Source organism: Chelonoidis abingdonii, chromosome 6, assembly GCF_003597395.2.
Source record: "Chelonoidis abingdonii isolate Lonesome George chromosome 6, CheloAbing_2.0, whole genome shotgun sequence".
Lineage (NCBI taxonomy): Eukaryota > Metazoa > Chordata > Testudines > Testudinidae > Chelonoidis > Chelonoidis abingdonii.
This window is the reverse complement of record NC_133774.1, coordinates 96,551,793-96,576,722: the sequence shown is the minus strand read 5'-3', so window position 1 is coordinate 96,576,722 and position 24,930 is coordinate 96,551,793. Positions and strand designations below refer to the sequence as shown.

At 43.9% G+C, this 24,930-nt stretch overlaps 1 protein-coding gene across 1 annotated transcript; it reads left to right on the top strand.

Annotated features, from left to right (window-relative positions):
• The first annotated feature begins 7,190 nt into the window (after positions 1-7,190).
• Positions 7,191-19,565, top strand: DMRT3 (doublesex and mab-3 related transcription factor 3). Its single transcript, XM_032801809.1, has 2 exons — positions 7,191-7,593; positions 18,543-19,565. The coding sequence occupies exons 1-2, from the start codon at positions 7,191-7,193 to the stop codon at positions 19,505-19,507; spliced, it is 1,368 nt and encodes a 455-aa protein (XP_032657700.1). The 3' UTR covers positions 19,508-19,565.
• The last annotated feature ends 5,365 nt before the right edge of the window (positions 19,566-24,930 follow it).

The following is a 24,930-nucleotide window of genomic DNA, read 5'->3' as shown; positions in this document are numbered from 1 at the left end:
AGATTAACCAAACGCAGAAGTAATTGATTTTTAACAGTCGCTTACTGGAGGTGGTTCTGATCAGACACCCCTGTGAATTCATTCCGCTAATACCATTGCTCCTGATTAATAGTGGAATGAGACCAGAATCAGGCCCCTCTCTTTCAGGGATCCTGCTGGTGAACAAATGGCCATGCTATAATAGTAGGGGGTCAGATCCTCTATAAATTGGCGACACTTATAATTGACTTCAGTGGAGCTACGCTAATTTATACCAGTTGAGAATCAGATCCATTGATGTGTTCCCAGATATCTTTATTTAAAAATCTGGACTTTCCGAGAGAGAGATTCTGCCACACTCGTCTACCCAGGGCATAAACTCTGCTCTCCCTTAATGAGGTTACAAGTGTCTCAAGTGAGGGCAGAATTTGGCCTTAAGGCCTGTATAAGGTTTGACCATTGGCCTGCTAAACCCAGGGTTGTGAGTTCAATCCTTGAGGAGTCCACTTAGGGATCTCAGGCCAAAATCTGTCAGGGATGGTACTTGGTCCTGCTAATGAAGGCAGGGGACTGGACTCCATGACTTTTCAAGGTCCCTTCCCCTTCTATTAGGTCGAGATAGGATAGGTATAAGGATACCGTACCTACTAAACTCCCTTAAGGCATCTACAAAACTCGGCTCAGTTTCACAGAGGAAAAAAATAACGGCTAGTTCTGATGGAACAATGTTCGCATTGGATGTTGTTAGTTTCTGACTGTAGGTGGATTGAATCCTTGATGCCACTGCGCTTTTTAATGAATATTGCGGTAGCAGCCTTAAATAGCCTGATATTCTCCACCCAGCCCTGGGACTGCTAGAAGGCTTAGTTAGCAGCCAGAGCCCCATGAGACAGTACAGTCGATCGAAGTGTTAACAGGGGACGGCTTAGCCTGGTGGCTGTGCTGAAGAATACCTGTGGTATTGCAGGGAAAGCGCCTAGCCTGAGGGCAGGCTGCCTGCTGCAGGTTAAATCCATGAGAGTTTGACCTTGGGAGCAGGATCAGGCCCCAGCCTGGAAGCCCCTGGTAAGGAAAGGCCCTTTGGCACAATCCACTTATAGGACCAACTCAGCAGCGGGGTTTGTTACTTTAACAGCTCGCCTTCTTCTCTTGGGAGCGGACCCCAAATGGCACCCCAGCGTCTTGTCACTGTAAGACTCCGCCAGAGAAGTGATTAAACGTTGGCTTTGCACAACAGCTCTCCGGCAGTTAGTTCTGAAGCCTAATTAACAGGAAAGTTCAAACGGGGAAATTGCCTATACGGGTTGTAAAAACATACTTGAATAAATGTCAGGTTCTGACACCAACAAAGAAAGGTAAAATTCGCACGCTCCTTCTCGGGCTGCCTTCTAGAAGCACGTCCCAAAATCCCTATCTCCGCCCTCTTTCAAAAGGTCCTTTCATCAAGGGAAGGTCTCACCTTTAATGTTAGTTAAACGTTTTTTATGTTTAACCGACTTGCTTTAAAAAAAAAAGCCAACTTTTCCTTGAGATTGTAAAAAGCGGTGGTGCTGTCTTAAAGGCACCCGATCATTCCGTCTGATTGTTTGGATAAAGATATATTTAGGTAGTGTTTTAAGTGTCCTAAACATCTGCACATTTAACAAGCCCGGTAATACTTCTACAAGAGATACCATTCCAGTACCCCAGGTAAATACGTCGAGCGGTTTAGTATGTTTCCTGTATGCATTTTTACTTCTAGGCAATATTCTTTAGGAGCTATACTGTGTTTATCTGCAGGGTTTAAGCTTAAAGAATTATAAAGCGTTCATGAAAAGAAAGTTACAGGATATGCAGAGCAGCCGCGTCGCAAAGTTCCATTTGACCTTTAGCCTCTTGCAAGTGGTTCAAAGAACTATATTTCAATTTTGCTAATTTAAAACATTCATTTTTTAGTCAAACACGTGTAAACATCCTCTCAGCCTAGCTCTCAAGTGAACAGTAATTTTTTAAAGGGCTGAACGTCTCTTCTAAATAGTAGCCCAATTTCCACGTTAGAGGAGTATCAAATCATATATCCTAACTATAACACCACGAGAGAAACCTGCTTGATCCAGTGTATAGCACATGGCAATACAACTCAATATTATATTGTAACACACACACCCGTTCGCCTGTATTGCACATTATTACACAGGCCCTGTTTCTAGTGGGGTATCAGTTGGATGTGTTAACATTGCTTCAAAGCTACCTGAGTGCATAGAAGTAATGGGATAAAGTTATAGCAAGTAAATACCAATCGAAGTTTACTTGTTTGACTGCATTGTTTTTAACATCAACTCGCTTTAGAAGTCCCAGCGCTACTGATGAAGTATGAGTTTATTTTGCAAATATTACCATGTTTCCTCTCATATTCCAGAAATACTCAGCGAGATTCTCTCCCCTCCCACCTCCGTGAGATACCGGTCTCTTTTCTTGTTTTCCATTGAATTAGCTGTAGAAAGGACGCAGTAATTTCCCTAATGCTCTCAAATTAGCTTTCTTTCAAACTAGTATTGGTTTTTAATGGTGGAGATAATGTGCGGGGAGGAGACGTGGCTTCGCTTGGAAGAGGAAGAAAAAAACACCTGAACACTGGGATTTTGGAAAACTGAAACTTTCTTTCAGATTCCTTCAGTTTCTCGAGTTACAGGAAATGCCCTTTGTGCAATTTCGTGAAGACACCTTGAAGTGGAGCTTTTCGCGTGAACGTAGTTTACAAAAGCAGTTCTGAGCCAGCGACGTTTTTGCATGTAGCCGACAAACTTGAATGTTTCAGCGAGCGCTGAAGTTCACGAATTCTGAACCTGTCATTGATTTCTTGTCACCGATATGTCTTCTGCTGGCTGGGCTGGTGTATTTTCTTCCTTGTCTGTGGAGCCCTGGGTTTTATATATCCTCAAAAAGAAATTGCTCCATCTGAGCAACCAAGCCCTAAGCATCACATTTGTCACACGGCCTGTTAAAATTGTCTTTCAAACTATTTAGACATATCTGGTGGTCTCTTTAGCAGATTGTGTAAGAGGTTAACAGCTTGTCTGTGGAAGGTGGGTTGTTTGATACAATTACGTTATATTCGCTGCAATGGCTGAAGAACAGTGGGAAAGAGGCCATCAGAGATGAGGTACTTTCATTGTTTTGTTGCATAGCCGAGCCTTGCGTATTTCTATGATCAGCATTATCATTTGGGGCAATTATACCTAGAACACAGTTAGCCCACTTAAAAAGCAAGTGCAACAAATTCGCTTCTGTACTATAGTGCCACCAAACCAGGCTTTTTTACTTCGACACTCTCGTTCCTTCGAGATCTCGGTCAGATGTAAATGAAAGAACTGGCGAAATTTGTGGATACTGTACATTAAAAACAGTCCAAGGGAACTTCTGGAACATTTTCTCTGCAGAGGGCCAAAAGGGGTTTAACATGAAAATACAAATCGTCACCTTTCTTTCAAAAATATTTATGAATGGTTGGTAATCACTGACCTTTATTAATTCCATTCAGATCTCTAGTGCTTCCCTGGCTGCTTGCTATGCCGCTTTGATTAATTATTTGTGTGACCCTCGGCAGAATAAGCCCCTCTATTTCTGAAATCTGCCATGTATTTAATGTCACTAATTTCAATGCAGCACGCTTAATTCGTTGGCGGACCCATCCCAATTGATATGTTTCTGTCCTGAAGTAATTATATGAGAACAAGAACATTTAATGCCCTCTAAAGTGACTGACTGACTGACCAATCATAGGGCAAGTGTCTGCTCATCCATCTTTTCCTTTTAATTTGACATTAGCTAAGAGCATCTTTGAGATGTAATTGAAACTAACTCGACTACTCAAATCTCGAAATAAGAAACGTTTGTAAACTTTGCATGAGGATCTATCTGAAGCTCAATTTCATGTAATCCAAAAATACAGATAGTAATTATAAATGCTCCTAATAAATCCTATACTGTAGTTAATAGATAAACGTAGACAAATTCCTTCCTTGTCGTTAAGCCTCAATGGATATCACATTATTTGTCAAACCAAGACCTTCCCTGAAGATCCATGCACTTCAAGTGCAAAATAATAATGTGAACATACTATTCAGATGGCTGCTTTTGTTTGGCTTTCGATAACACATCCATGTGTAATTTGCAAAAGCATTTCTTAGTGATCATTGGAAATTGTATTTCCTAGACGTTCTAACCGTTGTCCGTCAAACTGAGCGTTCACACCATTGACCATCATAAGAAAATCAAAATCTAATGGAACACGTTGTCAGTGGGTTCAGTGCAATTAAGTTACATTTTTTTCACTCCTTCTTTCCTGATTTCTTGGAGGATTTTTCCCATAAAAGTCTAAGCTGCTGGACTTAGTGGAACCAGGCACTTTTCCCTGTTATTTGGACCATATGCTTTGCACATTCATTCTCTTTCAATCTATTCTTCTGGGCACTAACTGCTAACACGTTATAGTCACCTTGAATTTTCCTCTGCTATTTTCCAATTAAAAGCTTAATAGCCCTGGTAACGGAGTTCATGTGGTGAAGTTTACCATAGCCCCTTCTTCTGAAAGGCTTTCTGCTGGGATCCCATTATGTGCTTGAATAAACCTTTTCTGAAAACAGAAATGGGACTCGGGGTTGTCAGGTGTTGGGTTACAATAGACTTTCAGGCAGGGGACATTTTACTAACATAAATACAAACCTGTCCCTATAGGGAGATGTTGTCAAATACTAGGATATGAAAAACATTCCCATCAAATATGAGAAAGGGATTACTGCACTATATCAAACGAGTATTTCAATCTCACCTCCCAATGTGCACTCAAGTGAGAGAGGGGGCCTCAGACCTAAGCATGCCTGTGAATGTTAGCGATAGAGAGATAGATATGTAACCAGATAGCTGACAGAGCTGGGGAGAGACTCCCTGGGCTGGTATACGAAATGCATAACCTTGGAATACAGTAAAAAACTCCATATTTTAGAAATATTTCATTTGGGGATCAAGATATGGATAGATAAAATTCAGTTAGATAAAGATGTATCCCCCAGGGGTCCCATTAATTAATCTCCACAGTTGTTCCATGTATTACAGTACAAATAATTAAAAATGTATTCATTTTCCAGATTCGTTCCTCCAGTGCAGTCCCATGGATTGAATTCATTAGCTTTTCCGGGCATGGCTTCTGTAGATTGCTGTGCAGCATATTTAAATTGTTTTGAAATTAACCTTTCAGGTATTTATTTGGGTGCATGGATTAGATGTCGCTACTTATTTTACTTTATTAAAAAAAACCTGTTAACCTGTTTTGTTTTGGTTTTTGTGCAAGAATTTCGGACGGTTTAAAATTCCCAGTAGGGACTATAAAATCATAGCAAGGTGGTCTGTGGGCTATTTTCAGTGTGAGACTCGTACCAAACAACAGAAAAGAAATGCAGACGACAGACAATACAGAAGAAAGATTTTGTTTGTATTCCTATTTGCGCTGCAAGAAAATGGAATGTATCCTACACCTGATCAAATGCAGCTTTCTTGTAAATTAAAGTTGGTCAGCAACAGATGAATTTTAAAATGGGATGTGGTCCCTGAAACGCGCCCTATAATAAAATATGAATCAACCCACCCCGAAATTGGATAAATAATTAGGAGTAAAGCATTTTAAAAATGGAATATGTAACAGAATGAAACACCATTTTGTCTGTACACATACATCACATTTTTAGTCCCCCAGGCAAAATATTTTTAGACCTTAATTATCAATATATGTTTAAAGTGTGCTAATTAGGCAATTAATTTAAAATAGCAGTTCCAGTATAATAATACTTTTCTATTTTTATTTGTTTCTTGAAATAAAGTATGAAAACTTTGAAGTGTTGCATCCAGTCCTTTACACGGTGAAATTAATTTAATGCCCAAGCAGAAGGTTATATGTACACGAAGAAAACAAATTAGAAATGAAATGTCGATGTACTCCTCTAATAAATATCTGTGGTGAGTTTGTCCTTTCCACAAACCGTATTCACTTTCTTTCCCGCAATGTAAAAATAATTAAACTTTGTTTTTAACTTCTCGCTATCATCTGAGAAACATATTTGTTAAGTGGTATAGGCGAAACATCACTTTGTTTGGAAGTTTTAAAAAGGATTACTATCATACATCACACAAATTAATTAAGAGGCTGCACGAATTTGATCTGAATCGTGATTCCTCTCTACAGGGACAGTTTATATACAAGTAGCCATCTTGAGGAGGAACATCAAAAAACAAGAATAGAAGCACGATACAGCCCGTGGCTAAATAATAAGTGTAAGCTTAGATTTTTGAATGACGTGATCTGAGCTCGGTAGTTTAAGAGCCATGGGGGAGGGAATGGGAGCTTTCAAGTTGTTCATTTTTAATGCAACTGCTCTTTACCTTAGTTATCTGAAACTTTAGATAAATGAGTTCAGCAAATACCTTTTAAAAGCCTCAACAGCTCTGCCCAGCCCTGAGGGGCAGAGTTAATTGTATTGAGGAAACTATTATTAATTATTGTTATTATTATTTATTTTTGGTGGGAGGGAGCCTGCTTGGCTGCGCGTTCATCTTTGAAATGTGTATACCGATGGTGTTGAATGGGGTTCCTGGATCTGGGCTCCTGGGAGCCTCTGATCCCCCTCACTGAACTTGAGAAACTTCCACAAGAAACCAAATCCCGTCATTGCCTTCCTCGTCTCCTCCCTCCACGGAGGTGGGCTGGGCGCTCACAGGTCCCTAGCTGAACCTCCAACCTACTCGCCATTCTCCTGCCCAAGGAGGGAGAAACACCAGCGCCCTGCCCCTTCCTGGAAGGAGTTGGCTTGGCGGTGGGCGAGACCATTTGCCCCGGACTCGAGAGGAACCCTCCCCCCCCCGCCCCCCACTTCCCAGCCCTTAGCAGCTGCCTAGGAGGCTGGGCGCTCCCCCTCCCCCCGTGGCCGGGCTGCAGGGAGCAGAGCTAGGAGAGGGGGCGCGTAGGGGAGGCTCCGGCACTAAGCAGAGTGATCTCCGCTGGGTCCCAGCAGGAGCAGCAGGAGCCGGGAAACCTGCCCGCAGCAGCCGCAGAGGGAACACCAGCAGCTGGATGCAGCCCAGTGGATTGTGCCCTTAGCGCCCAGCGGGATTTAGCCAGGGAAGAGCCGCCGCCCCCTTCCCCGCTCTGCCTCCAGCCCTACTGGGCTCCTGCGCGGGGCATGAACGGCTACGGGTCCCCGTACCTGTACATGGGCGGCCCGGTGTCCCAGCCGCCCCGGGCCCCCCTGCAGCGCACCCCGAAATGCGCCCGCTGTCGCAACCACGGCGTGCTGTCCTGGCTGAAGGGCCACAAGCGCTACTGCCGCTTCAAGGACTGCACCTGCGAGAAGTGCATCCTGATCATCGAGCGCCAGCGGGTCATGGCCGCGCAGGTGGCGCTGCGCCGGCAGCAGGCCAACGAGAGCCTGGAGAGCCTCCTCCCGGACTCCCTGCGCGCCCTGCCCGGGCCCCCGCCGCCACCCGTCGCCAGCGGGGACTGCGCCCCGCAGAGACCCCCCGCCGCCGCCCTGCGCTGGGCAGCCGAGCAGCCCGCAGCCCTGCAGCCGCAGCTCCCCAAATTAGGTAAGCGCCGGGGCATGGGGCGGCGCCGCGACCTGGGGGCTCCTCGGCGCCCGCAGGCATCGGGTGGGCGTGAGGGGACCTGGCTCCAATGGGCGAGGGGCGCTGGAGTCCCCGAGGTGCTTGGGCAGGGGGCAGGGGGCTCCGGACCCCCAGGACCGCGAGGAGGGGCGGGTCAGGCTCGCTAAAGGCAGCTGGCAAGGAGAGCTCCCCAGGGCAGGTAGGGAGGGGGCCCCCGGGGGCAGGCCCAGGCGGGTTGCCGGTTCCCCAGCGCTGTGCCTTGCTCTGAGCGGGAGGCCGCATGTGGTCCGGAGCCGGCAGCTGCCTGCTGGGTTTTGCAGGCAGCTGAGGACTCTGTTCTGGCTTTGGGGAGCTCGGGCCGGTGTAGCGGGTGTTTGTGCATTGCTGGGAGTCCCTTCGGAGCCCGATTCTGACCCCACAGTCGCGCCATTGGCTCTCGAGGAACTATTTCTGCTTCACAGTGGTGTCCGAGAGGATCAGATTCCGGGCCTGCGTGTTTGGGGAAGTGGGCGCTGGCCAGCTACTGGCTTTTTGGGGGCGATGAGGCGTCTTAATAAATGGGATCGATTGTCCGGACTTGTAGTATTAAACCGCACTGACAATGAGCCGTCTGACTCTATACCCAAACCTGAACCATGGCCACTGAAACATGATCAGAAGGAATTAGAATTCAGCCTGCAACTACACCACAGCTACTTCCTAGGCGCGGGCAACGAGCGGGTAGAAACCCCCCATATGCACGGTGCATGTCCCTGGCCTCAGCTTTCGCCAGAGCGCAGAGCGGTGTCATTTCACTGCAGAACCTCTGGCTTGTCCTAGCTCAGTCAGGTCCCGAGTAAGGACTGCGCAAAAACTGACAGCATGAGTCCGCATACCTTTGCACTTGCAAACAGTGCATATTCAAGTGAGTGGTCCTTTTGAGATCGGCGGGATGTGTAGCAATGTAAACGAAGACCATTTACTAGTAAGAGATCGCAGGATGGGGCCCCTGAGTCAGGGGCCCCCATATTACAGTGATGAGAGCCAGTGCAAACCCCTCCGATAGACAGTAAGGACCTCAGGAGTTGCTCCAGAATTACAGCCCAGACACGGTAAGGTGAGGTAGCACTCTGGATGTCACCGAAGCGGTACAGAGTCCTAAAGCGCCAAGTCTGAGCTTGCAAAGGGTAGGGGCTGCTGTATAATTCCTGTTAGAGTCCCAATATAGCGCCTGCCTTTCGCCTTTGCAAGGCGGGCGGAAATAACTCATTTCATCAGTTGGATCTTTAGACAGACCTTTTTTTGTAGATTCTGCCCTATTTTTGTGTTATGTCGGAGAAAACAGTTTCCGCAGAACAACGTGTCTTTTTCCCACTCCGACGGGCACCTTTGGAGGCCGGAATACACTGTACATTTAAATCTCAGGCTTCACATGAAACCGCTGAGTTTGTTGATTTTCGTCACCTGGGACAAAATAATAACCAACTGAAAAGACCGCAATGAGCAGTTTTCGGCCTGAGCTGCTGTGCGGCTGGACTGTGCTGTAGCGAGGAAGGGGGCTTGTGATGTACAGTGTTTCCCGTGTGTGCAAAATTAGGAGTTACCCAGTTTGGGTGTAGAGCTGTGAAGTGTGTTTAATGCAATTCTTTTTGAAGTGGATAGCTTTGGTGGGAACCCATTTCTGTGCCTCAGATGTACAGAATAAATGAATGCCAATATATATCCAGGGTTCAGTCACTGAATTAACTAATCAGCTGTTGGGAAGGACAAGGAAATGTATTTAGTAAATATTATTAGTCATATAGTACTGGTATCAATTGACTAATATATGTATCATTTATTGTTCATCATCTCGGAACCCATCGGAATTTACACCATATCCCATTATAACTGCAAATCTGAAATTCATCACCTGAAAACTTTGGGGCTTGCACTTTTTTGTTCAGCTAAACCATTTAGGAGGGGGTCACCTTTCCCATCTCCGGGGGCAGAGGCTGTAGAACAATTCCCCAAGCACTATTAAAGCCATAACAATACATAATCCAGCATTAAAATGCAGCGTCGTTAAAAGAATAAGGGATGGAACTGGCACTTTTTTTTTTTAAGAGCAGCCAGTAATCAAGAGTTTGGGAGATGTCAAGAGGAAAACGAGACAACAGTGGCATCGTGTTTAGATATATATATATATATATAAAGTCTGTGAATCTGACCCTTTAAAATATTTCTCTGTGCACAGGCTATACATATAGCGTTGCTGCTGAGTAAAAATAGCACAGGGCTGATGCGTGGAAGAACATTTTTCTGGGGAAAAATACAAACTGAAGCCTTTTTCACTCAGTACTTACTGGACGAGAGCACACACTTATTAAAACGGAAACTTACAGGTGAAATCAACAGGAGCACAAAATGAACGAGTGTGCTCCAGAGAGGTTTTTTCAGCGTCTCCAACCAAAATTAGCCCATAAAAGACACAGAACTCTTGTAAACCAACCGTTGGCTACAGAACATAGATCGGCCACCAATTTTTCCTCTTCAATTAATTGTTATTCATGTTTCTAGTGTTTTAAGATCGTTTGCGCGTTGGGTAGTTTAACTTGAATGAGCAATTTTCAACACACCTACAGTATTATTTTCTGGACATTAATAACTGGAGTCTTCGATTAGAGGGAATTTGAGCCCAGAGGGCTACGAACCCCTAGAAAGAAACGGAGTTGGATTTGCGACGAACTCTCCACAGCAATCTTTCAGCTCTTGGGTGTTTCTGTAAGGACAGACTCAGCCCAGCCCGCTTGCTCTGCGAGCCAAAAATAAGGGTCATTGCAAAGGTGGGATATTGATGTTAGGCGCTCCCCTTCACCCAGGGCCGGCTCCAGGCTCCAGCGCGCCAAGCGCGTGCTTGGGGCGGCATGCAGCTGGGGGGGCGCTCTGCCGGTTGCCCGGAGGGCTGCAGGCAGCTCCAGTGGACCTCCCGCAGGCATCCCTGTGGAGAGTCCGCTGGTCCTGCGGCTCCAGTGGAGCATCCGCAGGCACGCCTGCTGGAGGTCCACCGGGGCCGCGGGACCAGCGAGCGGCAGAGCGCTCCCCGCGGCATGCCGCCGTGCTTGGGGCGGCGAAATGGCTAGAGCCGGCCCTGCCTTCACCTCCCTTATTCCTTCCCCCAGTCAGCATCCCTCCAGCTCAACGCGATGTAGGAGGGGCTGGTGGGAAAAAAAAGATCTTTTCCGTGGTCCTTTCAGAGCGAGGGAACCCACAGCACTGAGCTGGCCGCTCCTATGGACTTTTACAGACCTCATTCCTTTTCTAGCTCGGGAACGAGGGGGGCGGATATTCATGGACCCTAGAGCTGCGCTGCGCGCCCCTTCTCCAGTTGGTTAAGGAAGGAGCGCTGGCACAGTTCAGTTAATTTGGCTGAAATGTTGTCAGGGAAGTTTCTATGGTCTTCCCAGGCTCATTGCACTGCAGCCAGGGCTTGGCATTTTGTCCCCCTGGCCTGCCATCGTTCCCAGAGGACAGGAAAGAAGTGAAGTTGCTTACAGCAGATCTGTTGGTGGGGCCCTGGCTGGGTGGGATCGTTTCCGCAGAGCAATGAACACTGCATCGTTGTAATCGGAGCTAACGGAAGGACAACGGGCCCCCACCCCCCGAGCAAAATGGGACAAGATTTAAACAATGACAGGGTCGGAGGGAGGAAAGGAATCCATGGGCCCGATCTCGCAGAGCTTTATGATTCCCCTAGTGAAGTCAAAGACTCCGCGTGGGTGAGTAAGGCTAGCGTAGGCTTTGCAGGGCCAGGCGCAGAGGTGGCATTCAGCGCCACTGGTTATTTTATTCTCCTTGACCCTGTGGAACCAGCTGGGCTTTCCCATCCCCCGCCCCCCAGGTCTGCTGCAAGGGGCTCCCTTTCCCATGCACCCTGCTGACAGCTCAGAAAGGAAGGACCCTTTAAGGCAGCTGTAGGGCCCATATCCCCGCGGGACCCTCTCCTTTCCTGCGCGCTCTGATCGATTGTCTGATTTACACTAGTTTTGTTACTTCTATTCTGGGTTAGTGCTACTTGGGATCGGCTACCAGTGGCGCTGTGTGGGGCGGTGTGATTTCCCATCTCCACCTGGGGCAGGCCCAGCCAGCCCTTGTCATTGTAAGGAGTTGTAATGTGCCCCACCTCGTAACTCCTCTTAAATCAGGGGTCCCGCTCCAGGTCGGAAAGTAATGCGGAGAGGAGGGGAGGGAATGCAGGACTGGTGTAGACAAGGGCGAAACTGTCCCTGATTTCGGTGGGGGCGGGATCAGAGCCTAATTGTAATAGCCGAGAATTTGGGTTAAAACCTTGCTCTTTCAGAGTGTGGCCTGTTGATTTCCAAACAGGTAGCTCGCCGCCAAAGCTTCACATAAACATGCCCGTGTGTGTGTGTAGCTTCTAGCCCTGCTCACAGCATCTCTCTCATCACGCAGCTACACACGACTGGATACGCGGCTTGAGCTGCCAGCCGAAGAACTCACTGAATATTGGCTCGCGTTGTGTTACCCTGGAGCCCAGGTCCTTCTTTTCATCTGCTATTGGCCCCGCACTTGACTCCCAGACCCCAAACTTCTAGGTCCCCTTGTTCACTCACCCCTCCCCGGCTTGGAATATAGGGACTATTCCCACCCTGAGCGACTGGTTAGCACTCTGCAAACCCATCAGTAACCCGCAGAAGCGTTGCAGCTTCGCCACCACCCCATCCGAGGCTTAAGATCTCTGCCTGCCGTACCCGCATCCCCATCCTGCTAAAGAATGGCCAGGGACGCTTACAAATCCAGGGTACGAAGGGGTGTCTGTGTGTCGGGGGCAGTAAATGCCAGGAAAATCCCTCCAGAAAGTGCAACAGAAATAAACTCCGCCAGCAGGATATAAATCTGGCGGACAGAAGCGATGTTAACTTGCACACCCAACTTTTCTTTCCCCCTGATATATGAACTTCCCAGTTTAAAAGATTACTGTAATCACAGGAGGACAGTGTAAATCGAATCTGATAGCAATAACTTTAGGAGAAGGTCAGGCTCAAGTGAAATGTTACCAAGCAACAGGCATTTTGTTTGCAAAATACAATCAAAGAGCATTGATGAGAAATTTTTCGCTGCCAGCCAGTCAGCACTTTCTGCTAACAGCTTTACAGGGGAAAAGGGGTAAATCTTCATAAATCAATCTGTCCGGAGCTCTCCCAGCCCGTTCTCTCAACTTCTTCGTGGAAAGGGAGGAAGATTTTGCTTATCTGCACCTCAGCTGCCTCCCTGGATGCAAGACCTTCAGAGAGTTGCTCCCAATGACTCTAATTACTCTCATTTTTAATTAAGGTTGGAATTCACGGGGCTCATTTGGAAGCTGCCAGGTTGCTTTGCCTTCATTGTACATAGACTTCCCTTACAATCAAAGGGAAATAGAAAGCAAGGCTGATATACCTCAAAACAGCCAAACACCCATCTGGAGCCTTTCTTTTAAACCAGATTCACCATTTCAGTACTTTTCTTAATTCACAGAGTCATAGAAATTGCAAATGGGAGACACCTTTTAGATCATCTTTCCCCTATAGAGTATGGATCCTAGATACCACAATGAATAGCATACTGGAGAACAGTAACAGGATTGTTCCCTAGGATATATTAGCCAGTGCTTTGTCCAGTCTTTTACATCTCTGGGCTTTAGATCCATCCAGTGTGTCCTGATTTAGGACCAGGTTCTAATATCCTTTACTTGGACTACTTTACTCCTGGAGCAGCCCTGATCACTTCGGTAGGACTACTTTCCCCATAAAGTTCAGTTCGGGAATAAGACTAGTTTTCTTAATTTCTTCCGACTACATTATATTGTCTAAATAATTCTCCCTCCTTCTTTTTTCACCCTCCACATAAACACAGCTATCCTCTCCCTGCCCCTCAGTAATGATTAGTGCTTGTAAACAAATACTGTGAAGCCATACTGGGCCTTTAGTTGATTTAAGTGCTAGGTTTTGCTTAAAACTCATAGACTCATATACTCATATACTTTAAGGTCAGAAAGGACCTTTATGATCATCTAGTCTGATCTCCTGCACAATGCAGGCCACAGAATCTCACCAATCCACTTCAATAACAAGCCCTTGACCTATGTCTGAGATACTGAAGTCCTCAAATTGTGTTTGAAGACCTCAAGCTGTAGAGAATCCTCCAGCAAGTGACCTGTGCCCCATGCTGCAGAGGAAGGCGAAAAACCTCCAGGGCCTCTGCCAATCTGCCCTGGAGGAAAATTCCTTCCCGACTCCAAATACTTGTCCAAGATTGCCCTTAGGGAAAAAGTAATTTAGGAACAATCACTCTCAGCCTCCCCAAGATACACAGGTCTTTAAAAACAGGGGAGGAAGTTTGCAATGTAATGGGATGCTGCTGCTGCTGCTTCTTCTTTATTATTATTATTTATTTATTTTTGGTAACTATATAACAGTTTCACAGGAATCTATGGTATTTTCCATGTCAGGTCATTACAATTACAGAAACCGGGATAACAGTAGATATGAGTGGGCTCCAGGTAAATTTGGGTGGCAGGTAGATCCTTCTTAATCAGGTACAGTTTAGAGCTATTTTCAGGAAGGGCTATCAGTGGGACTATTAAGGGCAGCAGGATTTAACCCAAAGGATTAGACATGTTTTCAGTGAAGGAATGAACTGGAGCTAATGGCTTTTTGTCTGGCTATCTTTCACGGGTACTTATATGGCCTCATTATCATAGTATCTGAAATTCTAGTTCTAGACATCTCCCTTAGAGCTCACAATCCCTGTGTTCATGTATGTATACATCTATACAGCATATATGTACACACACTTTTCCCATTGCTCTGTATATGTTCATGTGTATATATATATCTATATCTCACTATAAAAATGTGTGAGTGAGTGAGTAAGAAATGTTATGGAAGTTCTCCATAATTAGTATAAACAAGAAAAACGATTCTCTCTGGTCACCTCAGGGCTAACAAAAAGGTGCACTGAACGCAAGTAACCTGAAACAGCATATGTTTTATTAAAAAGAATACTAAAAGTTGCCTGAAGCCAAGGTTTCTTTCTATAAAATACAGATCACCTTCAGGAGAAGTTAGAGAATACCACAGAAAGATACAGTGGGCTAAGAACAAAGTGTACATTCATTTTTAGTTAAATGTATATTGTAGTAGTTGAAGACTCATCCTATATTTGGGAGTAATACAAAATTAAAGCCCTAGATGTGGCTAGTCTGCATGTTACATTTCTACATTTCACTGCCCAGAATATTTGTATGAATTTGTAATATACCTTTCCAAATCCTTCATTATTTAACAGTTGTTATTCTCTGCCCATTGCAAATACGTAAAAATCTAACCGCAACCATTCCCACAAAAAGAAGGAAATAAACCAACAAAAATTGCCCTTTGCCAAACAGCACTTGCATACCATCTATGTGTTCGCTAGAGGAACTAGTGTTCAGATAAGTTGAAGAAAGTAACCAAACTGCCTTCCAGGCAAGAAATTAGCATGACTTGTCAAGTGGTGCAAAATAGTCACAATCTGACCTGTCTGAGAAACTAGACATTTGTGACATCTACAGGTCAGCGTGAGTTTTGAAATGGTGTGTGCCACATCCAGATCAGTTCAACAGGAAAAAGGCTTTTGACTGACAACCATACAGAGAATAGGAATCACTCTAAGAATAGGATCAACCCTACTGTATATACTTTTCTAAATGTTTACTACTGTGAAGTAGTAACAATGAGGAACAAATATACCATGATTTCATTTAAATAGTTGTAATCCACCTTTGTGACTCTGATACTAGGAGGATTTGGGCAGTCTGGAGAGATACATACCCCTCCTGCATGTAGTGCATGTTTCACCAATCACCAGTCCAGATACAGGGCTAGGAATAAGGATTTTTATAGGGTATGTGTATTATGAACCTATCCTGATGTCACTGAAGTCAGAGAGTGCATACATACTTTTAGCTTTTTAATTCAATAGATTTAATGTCTAGAATCTGAAAACATCTTTAAGTCAAATTTCATGAAAATAAGTTAGAAAATTTTAAAGCTAATTAATCCCACCCCCGAAACATAAAACCTATAAAGTAATAATTTCACAGGATCAGGGTTGTATTTAACTGATCTGGGAGATGTAATATGAATATATTTTTCCATATATATTTGCTAGGTTATGGTGCCCAGTATTAAATGTAAGCTACATAACAGTAAATACATTTTGGAAACTAAGAATACTTCTGAAATACACTTACTTGAATGCAATTTACATGATCAAGTTGGTCACTACAGCACAGTAAATTTATATGAAAAAATACCACCATACCATCTTCCTCAAGTGTCTGTGTACCAGAAATAACCACTCAGGGCAAGAGCTGCTTGAACTTATCTTCCAAGCTCTGTCCTGCCGTCCTTCATGTAAAGTTCCCATTGACTTTACACTTGAATGGAACACAGTAGAAGCTACACTTGAAGAATGCAGAGTCAAGTCCTTAAAGTTGGTGCACTGCAGGAGTTGGGTGTCTGCAGAGGATGGAGGTGGGTAGCATATGGAGTACCAAGAGTTCTCCCCTAATAATGTCTGGCCTACACACAATTACCATGTACACACACACATATATCAATTTAAAAATGTTTATATTATTTTAGCTTGTGTGGGGGTAAATTTCCTGTTTCCCTGCCCTTGTTTTCTTTTGCTGCTAGGAAAGAGATTCCATGCAGTGGGCAGATGGGGCACTCCAGATTGTCTGTCTGCAAGCCTATCTGAAGTAATTTACAGTTTTGAATGAGTGGTTACTAGCATGATTTCCAGCCCCAAAGCTCCTTGTTTGCTCCAGGCTGCTTCCTTGCACTAGTAAGGTTAATAAATGAGTAGGCCTCATTTTAGTGCAATTTTGCAACAGAATGTTTGAAGGCTTTGTTCAGTGTTTATTTAAAAAACAACAATAATAGTTAGGACCAGATTCTGCCAGCCTAACCCTTAGCATCAACAACATATTACATGCTGAACTCTAGTAAAATCAATAGAGCGCTTCAGGGAGTAGGGTACTACTCTGCATGAGTCAGGCAGGCGGAATTGGTCCTTAGTGAAATAACAGTGACTATCTCCCAGCAAAATATATTGTCACCTTTCTCTTTAAAAAATGCCAATGAAGCAACTCTCCTGGCTTAGTCTGTTTATTTCTACCAAGGAGTTGCATTGAAAAGGGTTCCAAAATCTTTCCACGCTCTGACCAAGTTTTTCAAAAGTGACCAGTGATTTTAGGAGTCTCCATTTTTGAATGCCCAGCCTGAGCCACCTGAAAGGGTCTGATTTTCAGAGGTGCTCAGCACCTTTAAGGCATCCCAGATTGGACATGCAAAAAGTGAGCTACCCAAAATCACTAGTCACTTTGGAAAATCTTGGCCTCCTTCTCTGTAGTGTACTGTATTAGCTACCATATAATGGATTATAATCTAACTGATTTTAGACTTGAAATTAGACGAAGGTTTCTAACCATTAGGGGAGTGAAGTTCTGGAACAGCCTTCCGAGGGAAGTAGTGGGGGCAAAAGACTTATCTGGCTTTAAGACTAAGCTTGATAAGTATATGGAGGGGATGTTATGATGGGATAGTTTAATTGGGCAATTGATCTTGGATTATCAGCAGATAAGTCTGCTCAATGGGTCTGTGAGGGGATGTGGATGGGATGGGAACTGAGTTACTGCAGAGAATTCTTTCTTGGGTGCTGGCTGGTGAGTCTTGCCCACATGCTCAGGGTTAGCTGATCGCCATGTTTGGGGTCGGGAAGGAATTTTCCTCCAGGGCGGGATTGGCAGGGCCTTGGAGTTTTTCGCCTTCCTCTGCAGCGTGGGGCACTGGGTCACTTGCTGGTGGATCTCTGCAGCTTGAGGTCTTCAAACCACAATTTTGAGGATTTCAATAACTCAGTCATGGGTTAGGGGTTGTTATAAATGTGTATGGGTAGGGTTCTGTGGCCTGCCTTGTGCAGGAGGTCAGACTAGATGATCATATTGGTCCCTTCTGACCTATGAGTCTATGAGTCTATGATACGCAAAGACCTAGGGCTTCATGAACCTAAGGGGCAAATCCTACTCCCTTCCCTTTCCCAGAGACATAGTGGGAATAATATAGTCTTCTGCACAAGGTAAATGTGCAGGTGTAAGAGAGATGAGACAGGAGGCTATCACCCCAGCCTGCCACGAGTTGTGCTCTATGGATTGGGGGGAACTATTTGGCTCAGTGTGGGGAGAGAGGCTGGCTTGTGCTGGAGGAAAAGTATGCTGGTGATGAGGGGTTCTTCAGCCTCGAGGCAATAGTACTTGTGGATGGCTTTACTAATGCTGTTTGGCCTTGTGGGGATTATTCTTGTGCCCCAGGTCCCCTCAGAACTCTTCAGCGCACAGTCCATTCACTAAGAGCATGATGTGATCCTAAGAGAATAATAATTTAAAAGAGTGAAAATGCCTTTGGGGAAGGCTGGCATTCAGCTGATGGACTGGTGTCTTACGACTGGAAATCCCTGTTAGGAATGGCAAATCTAGCACTCAGCAGGGTTAGCAGAAATGGAGTTAACCAAACCCATTTCCTTTCTATATAATGTAGAAAGACAAAGTTATTTACAAGGAGATATCAAATGCATAGTGCATATCCCCTCAAGTGAGCTAGTCCTCATTAGAGAGCACCATGCTGGCTTGAGCACTGGTAAAATATTATTTAGCATGACAAAGAGAGGGGTTTGGGTACAGGTTATTAATGTAGACAAAATGGAAATAGGATTGCCACTTCATTCAATCTTTTATTGTAATCTCAGGAAATTCTTTTCTTCCATAAATTCTTGCTTTATTCATGTTAAAAAATGTATGATACAATGTATGAAAAAAGTTCTTGGGCTCTGTGAAAGGGTTAATCCAACTGCCTTCTACTTTACAGACATGACTGAGGAACCGTTGGGTGATGCAAGTGGAACAGATAATGCTGAGACGTACAGTGACAAAGACACAGACCAAAGGAGTTCCCCTGACGTGACAAAAGCCAAAAGCTGCTTCACTCCCGAGAGCCCTGAAATAGTGTCAGTGGATGAAGGTGGTTATGCAGCCCAGAAAAATGGTGGCAGCACAGAAAGCAGACCAGATAGTCCCAAGTACCACGCAGAACAGAATCATCTCCTGATAGAAGGTCCATCGGGGACAGTTTCTCTGCCTTTCAGTTTGAAGGCCAACAGGCCTCCTCTTGAAGTGTTAAAAAAAATCTTCCCCAACCAAAAGCCAACTGTGCTTGAATTAATCTTGAAAGGCTGTGGGGGTGATCTAGTGAGTGCTGTTGAGGTCCTTTTGTCCAGCCGATCTTCAGTAACGGGTGGAGACAGAACTTCTACAGAATCAGACAGTATTGTTTTGCCTTCCAATGGGCACATTTTTGAACATACACTGAGTTCATATCCTATTTCCTCTTCTAAGTGGTCTGTAGGATCAGCCTTTAGAGTTCCAGACACATTGAGGTTCTCCACTGATTCTAGTAGTGTTGTGCCAAATCCTTTGGCTGTACCTTTACAGCACCCTTTCCCACAGCCACCACGATACCCACTGATGTTGAGGAACACTTTGGCGAGAAATCAGTCCAGTGCTTTTCTACCTAATGATGTCACCTTATGGAACACCATGACACTGCAGCAGCAATACCAGCTGAGATCCCAGTATGTCAGCCCATTCTCTAGTAATTCTACCAGTGTATTCCGAAGTTCACCTGTCCTTCCTACTCGCTCATCAGAAGATCCCAGGATCTCAATCCCTGATGATGGATGTCCAATTGTGTCTAAACAACCTATTTATACAGAAGATGACTATGATGAAAGATCTGATTCTTCAGACTCTAGAATACTTAATACATCATCTTAGAATGACACTTGACGTGATAAGTAAGTGATATTTGCAATTCAGCTGAACTACTGGGCAACAAGAGGAGGGACACATTCTCTATGAAACCCTTGAAATTTTATTAAAAAAGTGACTTTGCTTGGTACTGTACATTAGCAATAAAGACATAACTTATTAAATTTCTTGCACTTCACTGGAAAATGCCAAATAGCTATACTCTGTGGCTTTAGTGCTGAATGTTTATTACAAAGGAAGATTCTAATGCTAAGAATAATTATGGGAAAGCTGGGACTGTGGAAGATTTATAATAGAACCTAAAGCTGAAGGTCTGCCTTGCCCCTTAACTCAGGCAACCGGAATGTTAAAAGAGAATACTTGAATGCTGTTTTATAAGAGAGGACTCCTCAGGACATAAGAAATCAAAAGAACGTAGTTCAGTTGCAGATGGACTAAGCAGGGACCTTGTATTCTTATTCCAATAATCATCCTGCATTTAACAAAAACAAAAACAACCCCTTCCCCCCCAAAACAAATCAAAATGACTTACTGCACATGAGACTAGCGTGAACTGCTTCTGTGCTGTTTAAGCTTGGACACTTTTTAGAGACAAATAATATTAAGAATTATTCTTTTCACATGGCTAGATTGAAACGTGTAATGTCAATGTAAAACCAATTACAGCTGTGAATTGCATGAAATGTATTGTGAAATAAACACAAGATTAAAAATTGTCAGGTTAATGTAGCATGCTAAGGACTCTAGAAAAATAAACTAAGAAGATGATCTTGGTTTATGTCATTTATATTTGGGCAAAGAACATTTCTAAAGTGAGGACCAGAGCCTCAGCTGGTGTAAATATGCCTAGCTTCCTTGACTTAAATGGAGCTAGGCCAATTTGCACCATTTGAAGATCTGGCCACGAACCTGAAGCCAGTGAATGAACATGACTAATTGTCAAAAGGTGCCCAAATGCTGTGAAGTAGTTATAAGCAGCATGGCAATTTGTGTTTGTCCTCACAGTACAAATGCTGTCATCAGTTAAATGTTATCATCAGTTAAGGTATCTTGGAGATATGTGTTTGCAGAATCAGAGGAGGTTGGCTGAGTAAAGCAGAATTTGCTATACTAGGAGTGAGCAGAAAAAAGAATGTTTCTTCATAGCTCCTTTTCCTCATAGGCCACAGCAGCATAAAGGAGAGAGGATGCAAGTTATGTGGTGTTAGAAGACATTTCTTTAAAATGAGACTTTTGAGCAAATTGTAATTTTCAGATTGGTATCTTTACAGATTTAGGAGCAATTAATGCTTCCCTCATCATATATACATTAGACCTGCACTAAGGACCTCTAAAGTGAACAATTTATATACAGGGTTCCTCAGCAAAGTGTCATCTCAGTATCAGCTTTTCCACTTTTAGCTAATGATGATACCTCTGTGACAATTGATATTTGCTGGCACCTTAACACATATTTTGGTGTAGGTGCAACTACTGGCAGGATTCAAGGTGGAGTGGAGTACATATCCCCTCAAAACAATTCTGGTCCTAGCACAGTGTGACCCCAAAATACAGATAAAAATTATTAAGGTTAACTTTGTGGGAGATCAGTAGCCTCTGTGTTCTCTTCCAACCTTTCATACTTGGCCATGCCTAGGCACCAAGGGTTTTCCTTAGATCACAAGCATACTGTTCTGTAAAAACATTGCTGTATGATTTCTCTTTCCCCAGTGCACACGGATGCTCAGAGGGGCTCTCGCTCTTGCCAAATCTTTCAATCTGTTTTTCCAGATAATAAAATGATAAATGTAGGGGGAAAAGGAAACAAATACATAAATAAAATCCCTGCTGGGAAATAATGTAAACAGAGATCAAAATGTCTCGCTATGTCTTAACCCTGGTATTTCAATTTTGAAAGGAGAAATGACACTACTTACGTGCACTCACATAGTATTTTTTTCTTAAACACTTTTAAAACAAATTAATCTTCATTCTGCCTCAGTGTGGTAGGTAATCCATAGTCCTAGTCTTGTTCCGAGGTCACAGGGATAATGACTGTTAGAGCCAGGATTAGAATTTGGGATTCTTGGCTCACTCCACCAGGCAATAATTTTTCTCTAGAAGGAATCTTTTGCCTAAACATTCCCGCTGGGCAACCCAGAAGTGTCATTAGCTGTAAAGTCATCTGTGCCCATCTGTCTACGTACTAGATAGATGGAATAGAGGGCAAAACAAACTGTGCAACTAATAGAAGTGTATTTTGTTGTAGTTACACCAACGGTCAATTTCCCAACTGAAAAAGGACTGTTAGAAAACAGGACTTAACCTGTACTTGGAATTGGGACATCCCATTGAAAGAAAGCTGACTCTTGGCTAGCACTGTGTGAGAATTTCATTGTTTCTTTATAATTATCATGGAGCAAGAATCCCAAATACATCACACCATTGATAAGTGAATATAATTTCTTATCCTTAGTATAATGTTGAAAATAATAATCAGATCCTCAGACTGAATACATGAACTACTAGGGGCCTGCTCATTCTCCTCTCACTTACATCAGTGTAAATCAGACATAACTCCTTCAATGTCAATGGTATTATACTAGTGTCTAAACACTGTGAGGGGAGAATCAGGCCCGTGGTGGTGATCAGCTGTATCATTATTCTCTCCTGCACTCTCACTATATTTGTTGTCTGGGGATACTGATACTACCCAAATCTCTATATTTCTTTTTTGGTAACCACCAATGAAAATGAGAGTTACAGCCAGTATCTAGAGTGGTCTGAAAAAAGTGTGTGGGAAGGGGTAGGAGGGAAAGGGGAGGACAGCAGGGGGGCTCTATCATAATCTAGAGGCAGCAGCTTTGGTAAGATAGTGCAAGTGCATCCCTCGGTGACCTGGCTTGATTTTTAATCAATTATTTTTGGCTGGGTCTGCAACCCCTTACAACCACTGCACTTTAAGCCCTGGTCAGAGCACTGGCAAGAAGCAAAAATTGTGTAAGCATGCACTGTGCACATTTCTCCACACTTCTCTGTAAATGCTGCTCAATCCTGACCTATAACAATGCTGTTATCCCAGTCAGCTTCAGTGGGCTCAAGCTTGAATTTTTTGCACACCCAGTGACATTGGTTGAAAGATGAAAGCAGGATAGAGCCCAGAGAGGGCCTACCAGTCATGCCACAGGTGTGGAGTCCTTGTAATGTGGACAACTGGCCCCTATGGATGGAATTGCTGCTACTGTATCTCATTTCACTTTTCCTCTAAGCCACATTTGAATCCAGCTTTCACAGTCTAAGTACTGTTGTGATGCCTCTGGCCACCCACCTAAATCCTGCAACTTCAGTAATTTTTCATAGCAATTTTGTGAGTCCACCTTCCTCCCAAAATGATCTATGTATAAAGTCCTGCTCTATGAAAGTCAATAGGCAAGTTTGTGCCATTGGATTCAATGAGAGCAGAACTGGGCCGCAGCCATCCACAGAAAGAGCTCCTGAAACAGTCTTATTTTTTGTACAGTTTGTTATGACTAGTTAACTGCTTCAGAAATTTGTCTATCTCTGACTCAGAGCCTCATATTGTCTGATTTGATCTTGGAATTGATTTTGGATTTAGTCAACTGCAAAATGTTCAAGTTGGAGGAAATGTTTATGCTCCGCAAAACAAAAGTACAAATAACAATTAGAAGTAAGTAGTTTTGGGAGATATTTACGAGAAAGCCCCAGAAACACCAGTTGAATGAGCAAACCCATATAAATCCAAGGAAAGATGTTTTTCACTTGGCAGGGTATCCACTTTGCTTTTAAGTCCAGTGACCAGTGAGTACTATTTGGGATTTTAAACACAGTGCTTTCATTATTAAGTTTCTAACATGCATGTGCGGTAAAGGGAGAATGTTTTTAAAATGTTGATCTCTCCACCTGAGACTGATCTTACAACCACCCTGATTACTTGAGTAATTTTTATATGTGAAGTCCCATTAAAGTGGGAGGAAGGACAGTCTTGTGGTTAAGACTCTGGATTCCACAGATTTGGGTCCCAGTTCCTGCACAGACTTTGGGCAAGTTGGTTAGTCAATATGTTCCTCGGTTCTGTGAAAATGAGGATGGTAGTAAAACTTCCCCAACTCAGAGGGGGCAGGGTTGCGAGGAGAACATTCATTAAGAATTGATCACTGTAGCATGTGAGCCTCTCACAGCATACCCACCAAGATAGGGAAGAGCCAAGGGGCAACTCGTCTAAGTATGGTTTGTTTATGAACAAAGTTGTGGAGCTGTTCTATATCAAGCCTCTTTATCCGCTGCCTCAAACACGGTGGTGTTTTTTTCCCCTTAGACCCCCAAACTTGCCCTCGTTAGAGGTCTGAAAGGGCATCTCTAGAACATTTGTTGGGTGCACGGTAAACAGGTTCAGCTCACATTTGTGCTGACATATATGAAAAATGAGTTTGCTTCCCCCAGTACACTGTTTCAGTGATTCATTCTTTATGTGCATTTACTCAGTGGACATGAGTGGAGAAATAAGATTGATGCTAAATTTATATGTTAATTTTAATATTGAAGCTATCCAAGGAATTGATCAATTCTTCAATTTCATTTCTTATGTGGTATTGCACATTGTCATTATTGGAAAATAAAATTATTTCTGAATGCACACTACTCAAACTCCAATTCTAGTGGACATATAACTCTCTGATGCATCATTCTTCTCTCTTCCTTATAATGAACTCATTCACTATGGCATTTTTAACATTCTCACAGTACACTTTGCCACTGAAAGAAAATGAAGACAATTCTTTCCTCTTTAAGTGATGCTCGTTTGTTAATTTATTTCATGCAACATTTTGTTACATTGTGCCCATGTGAGGTCCGTGACTCATCATCTCTCTGAGAGATTATGAGGTATAAAATTTAACAGTAATCTTGGCTTAAGAGTCATAGCCGGTGCTATTAGAAATTGACAGTCATTTTTAAAATAGCTATGGTGCCTGGGAGGGATAGTCACAGCTTCATGAGCTGATGGTCTGACCCTGAGAGGCTTATGGCTTGATCCTGACCCCAATGGGAGTTGTGAGTGCTCAGTACTTCCCAGGATCAAGCCCTTAGAACGCTGGCATTTTTCAGACTGTCAGCCAAATGAATGCTTAGGAGAACGTGCACTCTATGGAGACCATTCTGTGATCTCCAAGAAGATCTGTCACCGGTCACCTGGCTAGACTGAACCTACAACAGAAATCTGTCTACAGCTCCTGACAGGTGCTAGCATCTGGAACTCTCCTTTGAAGTTAAAGGGAGCAGTAAATACTCAGCACCTTTCAGGAATTGGTTCATTACCTTTTCTTTCTATGTTGGAAGGGCAGTAGATGTCTAGAGGATTGAGTGAGGGGGTGGATGTCATGCAGTCTTGAATATTAATCCTTCCTCTGCCAACTGACTTGATCTATGGCCTC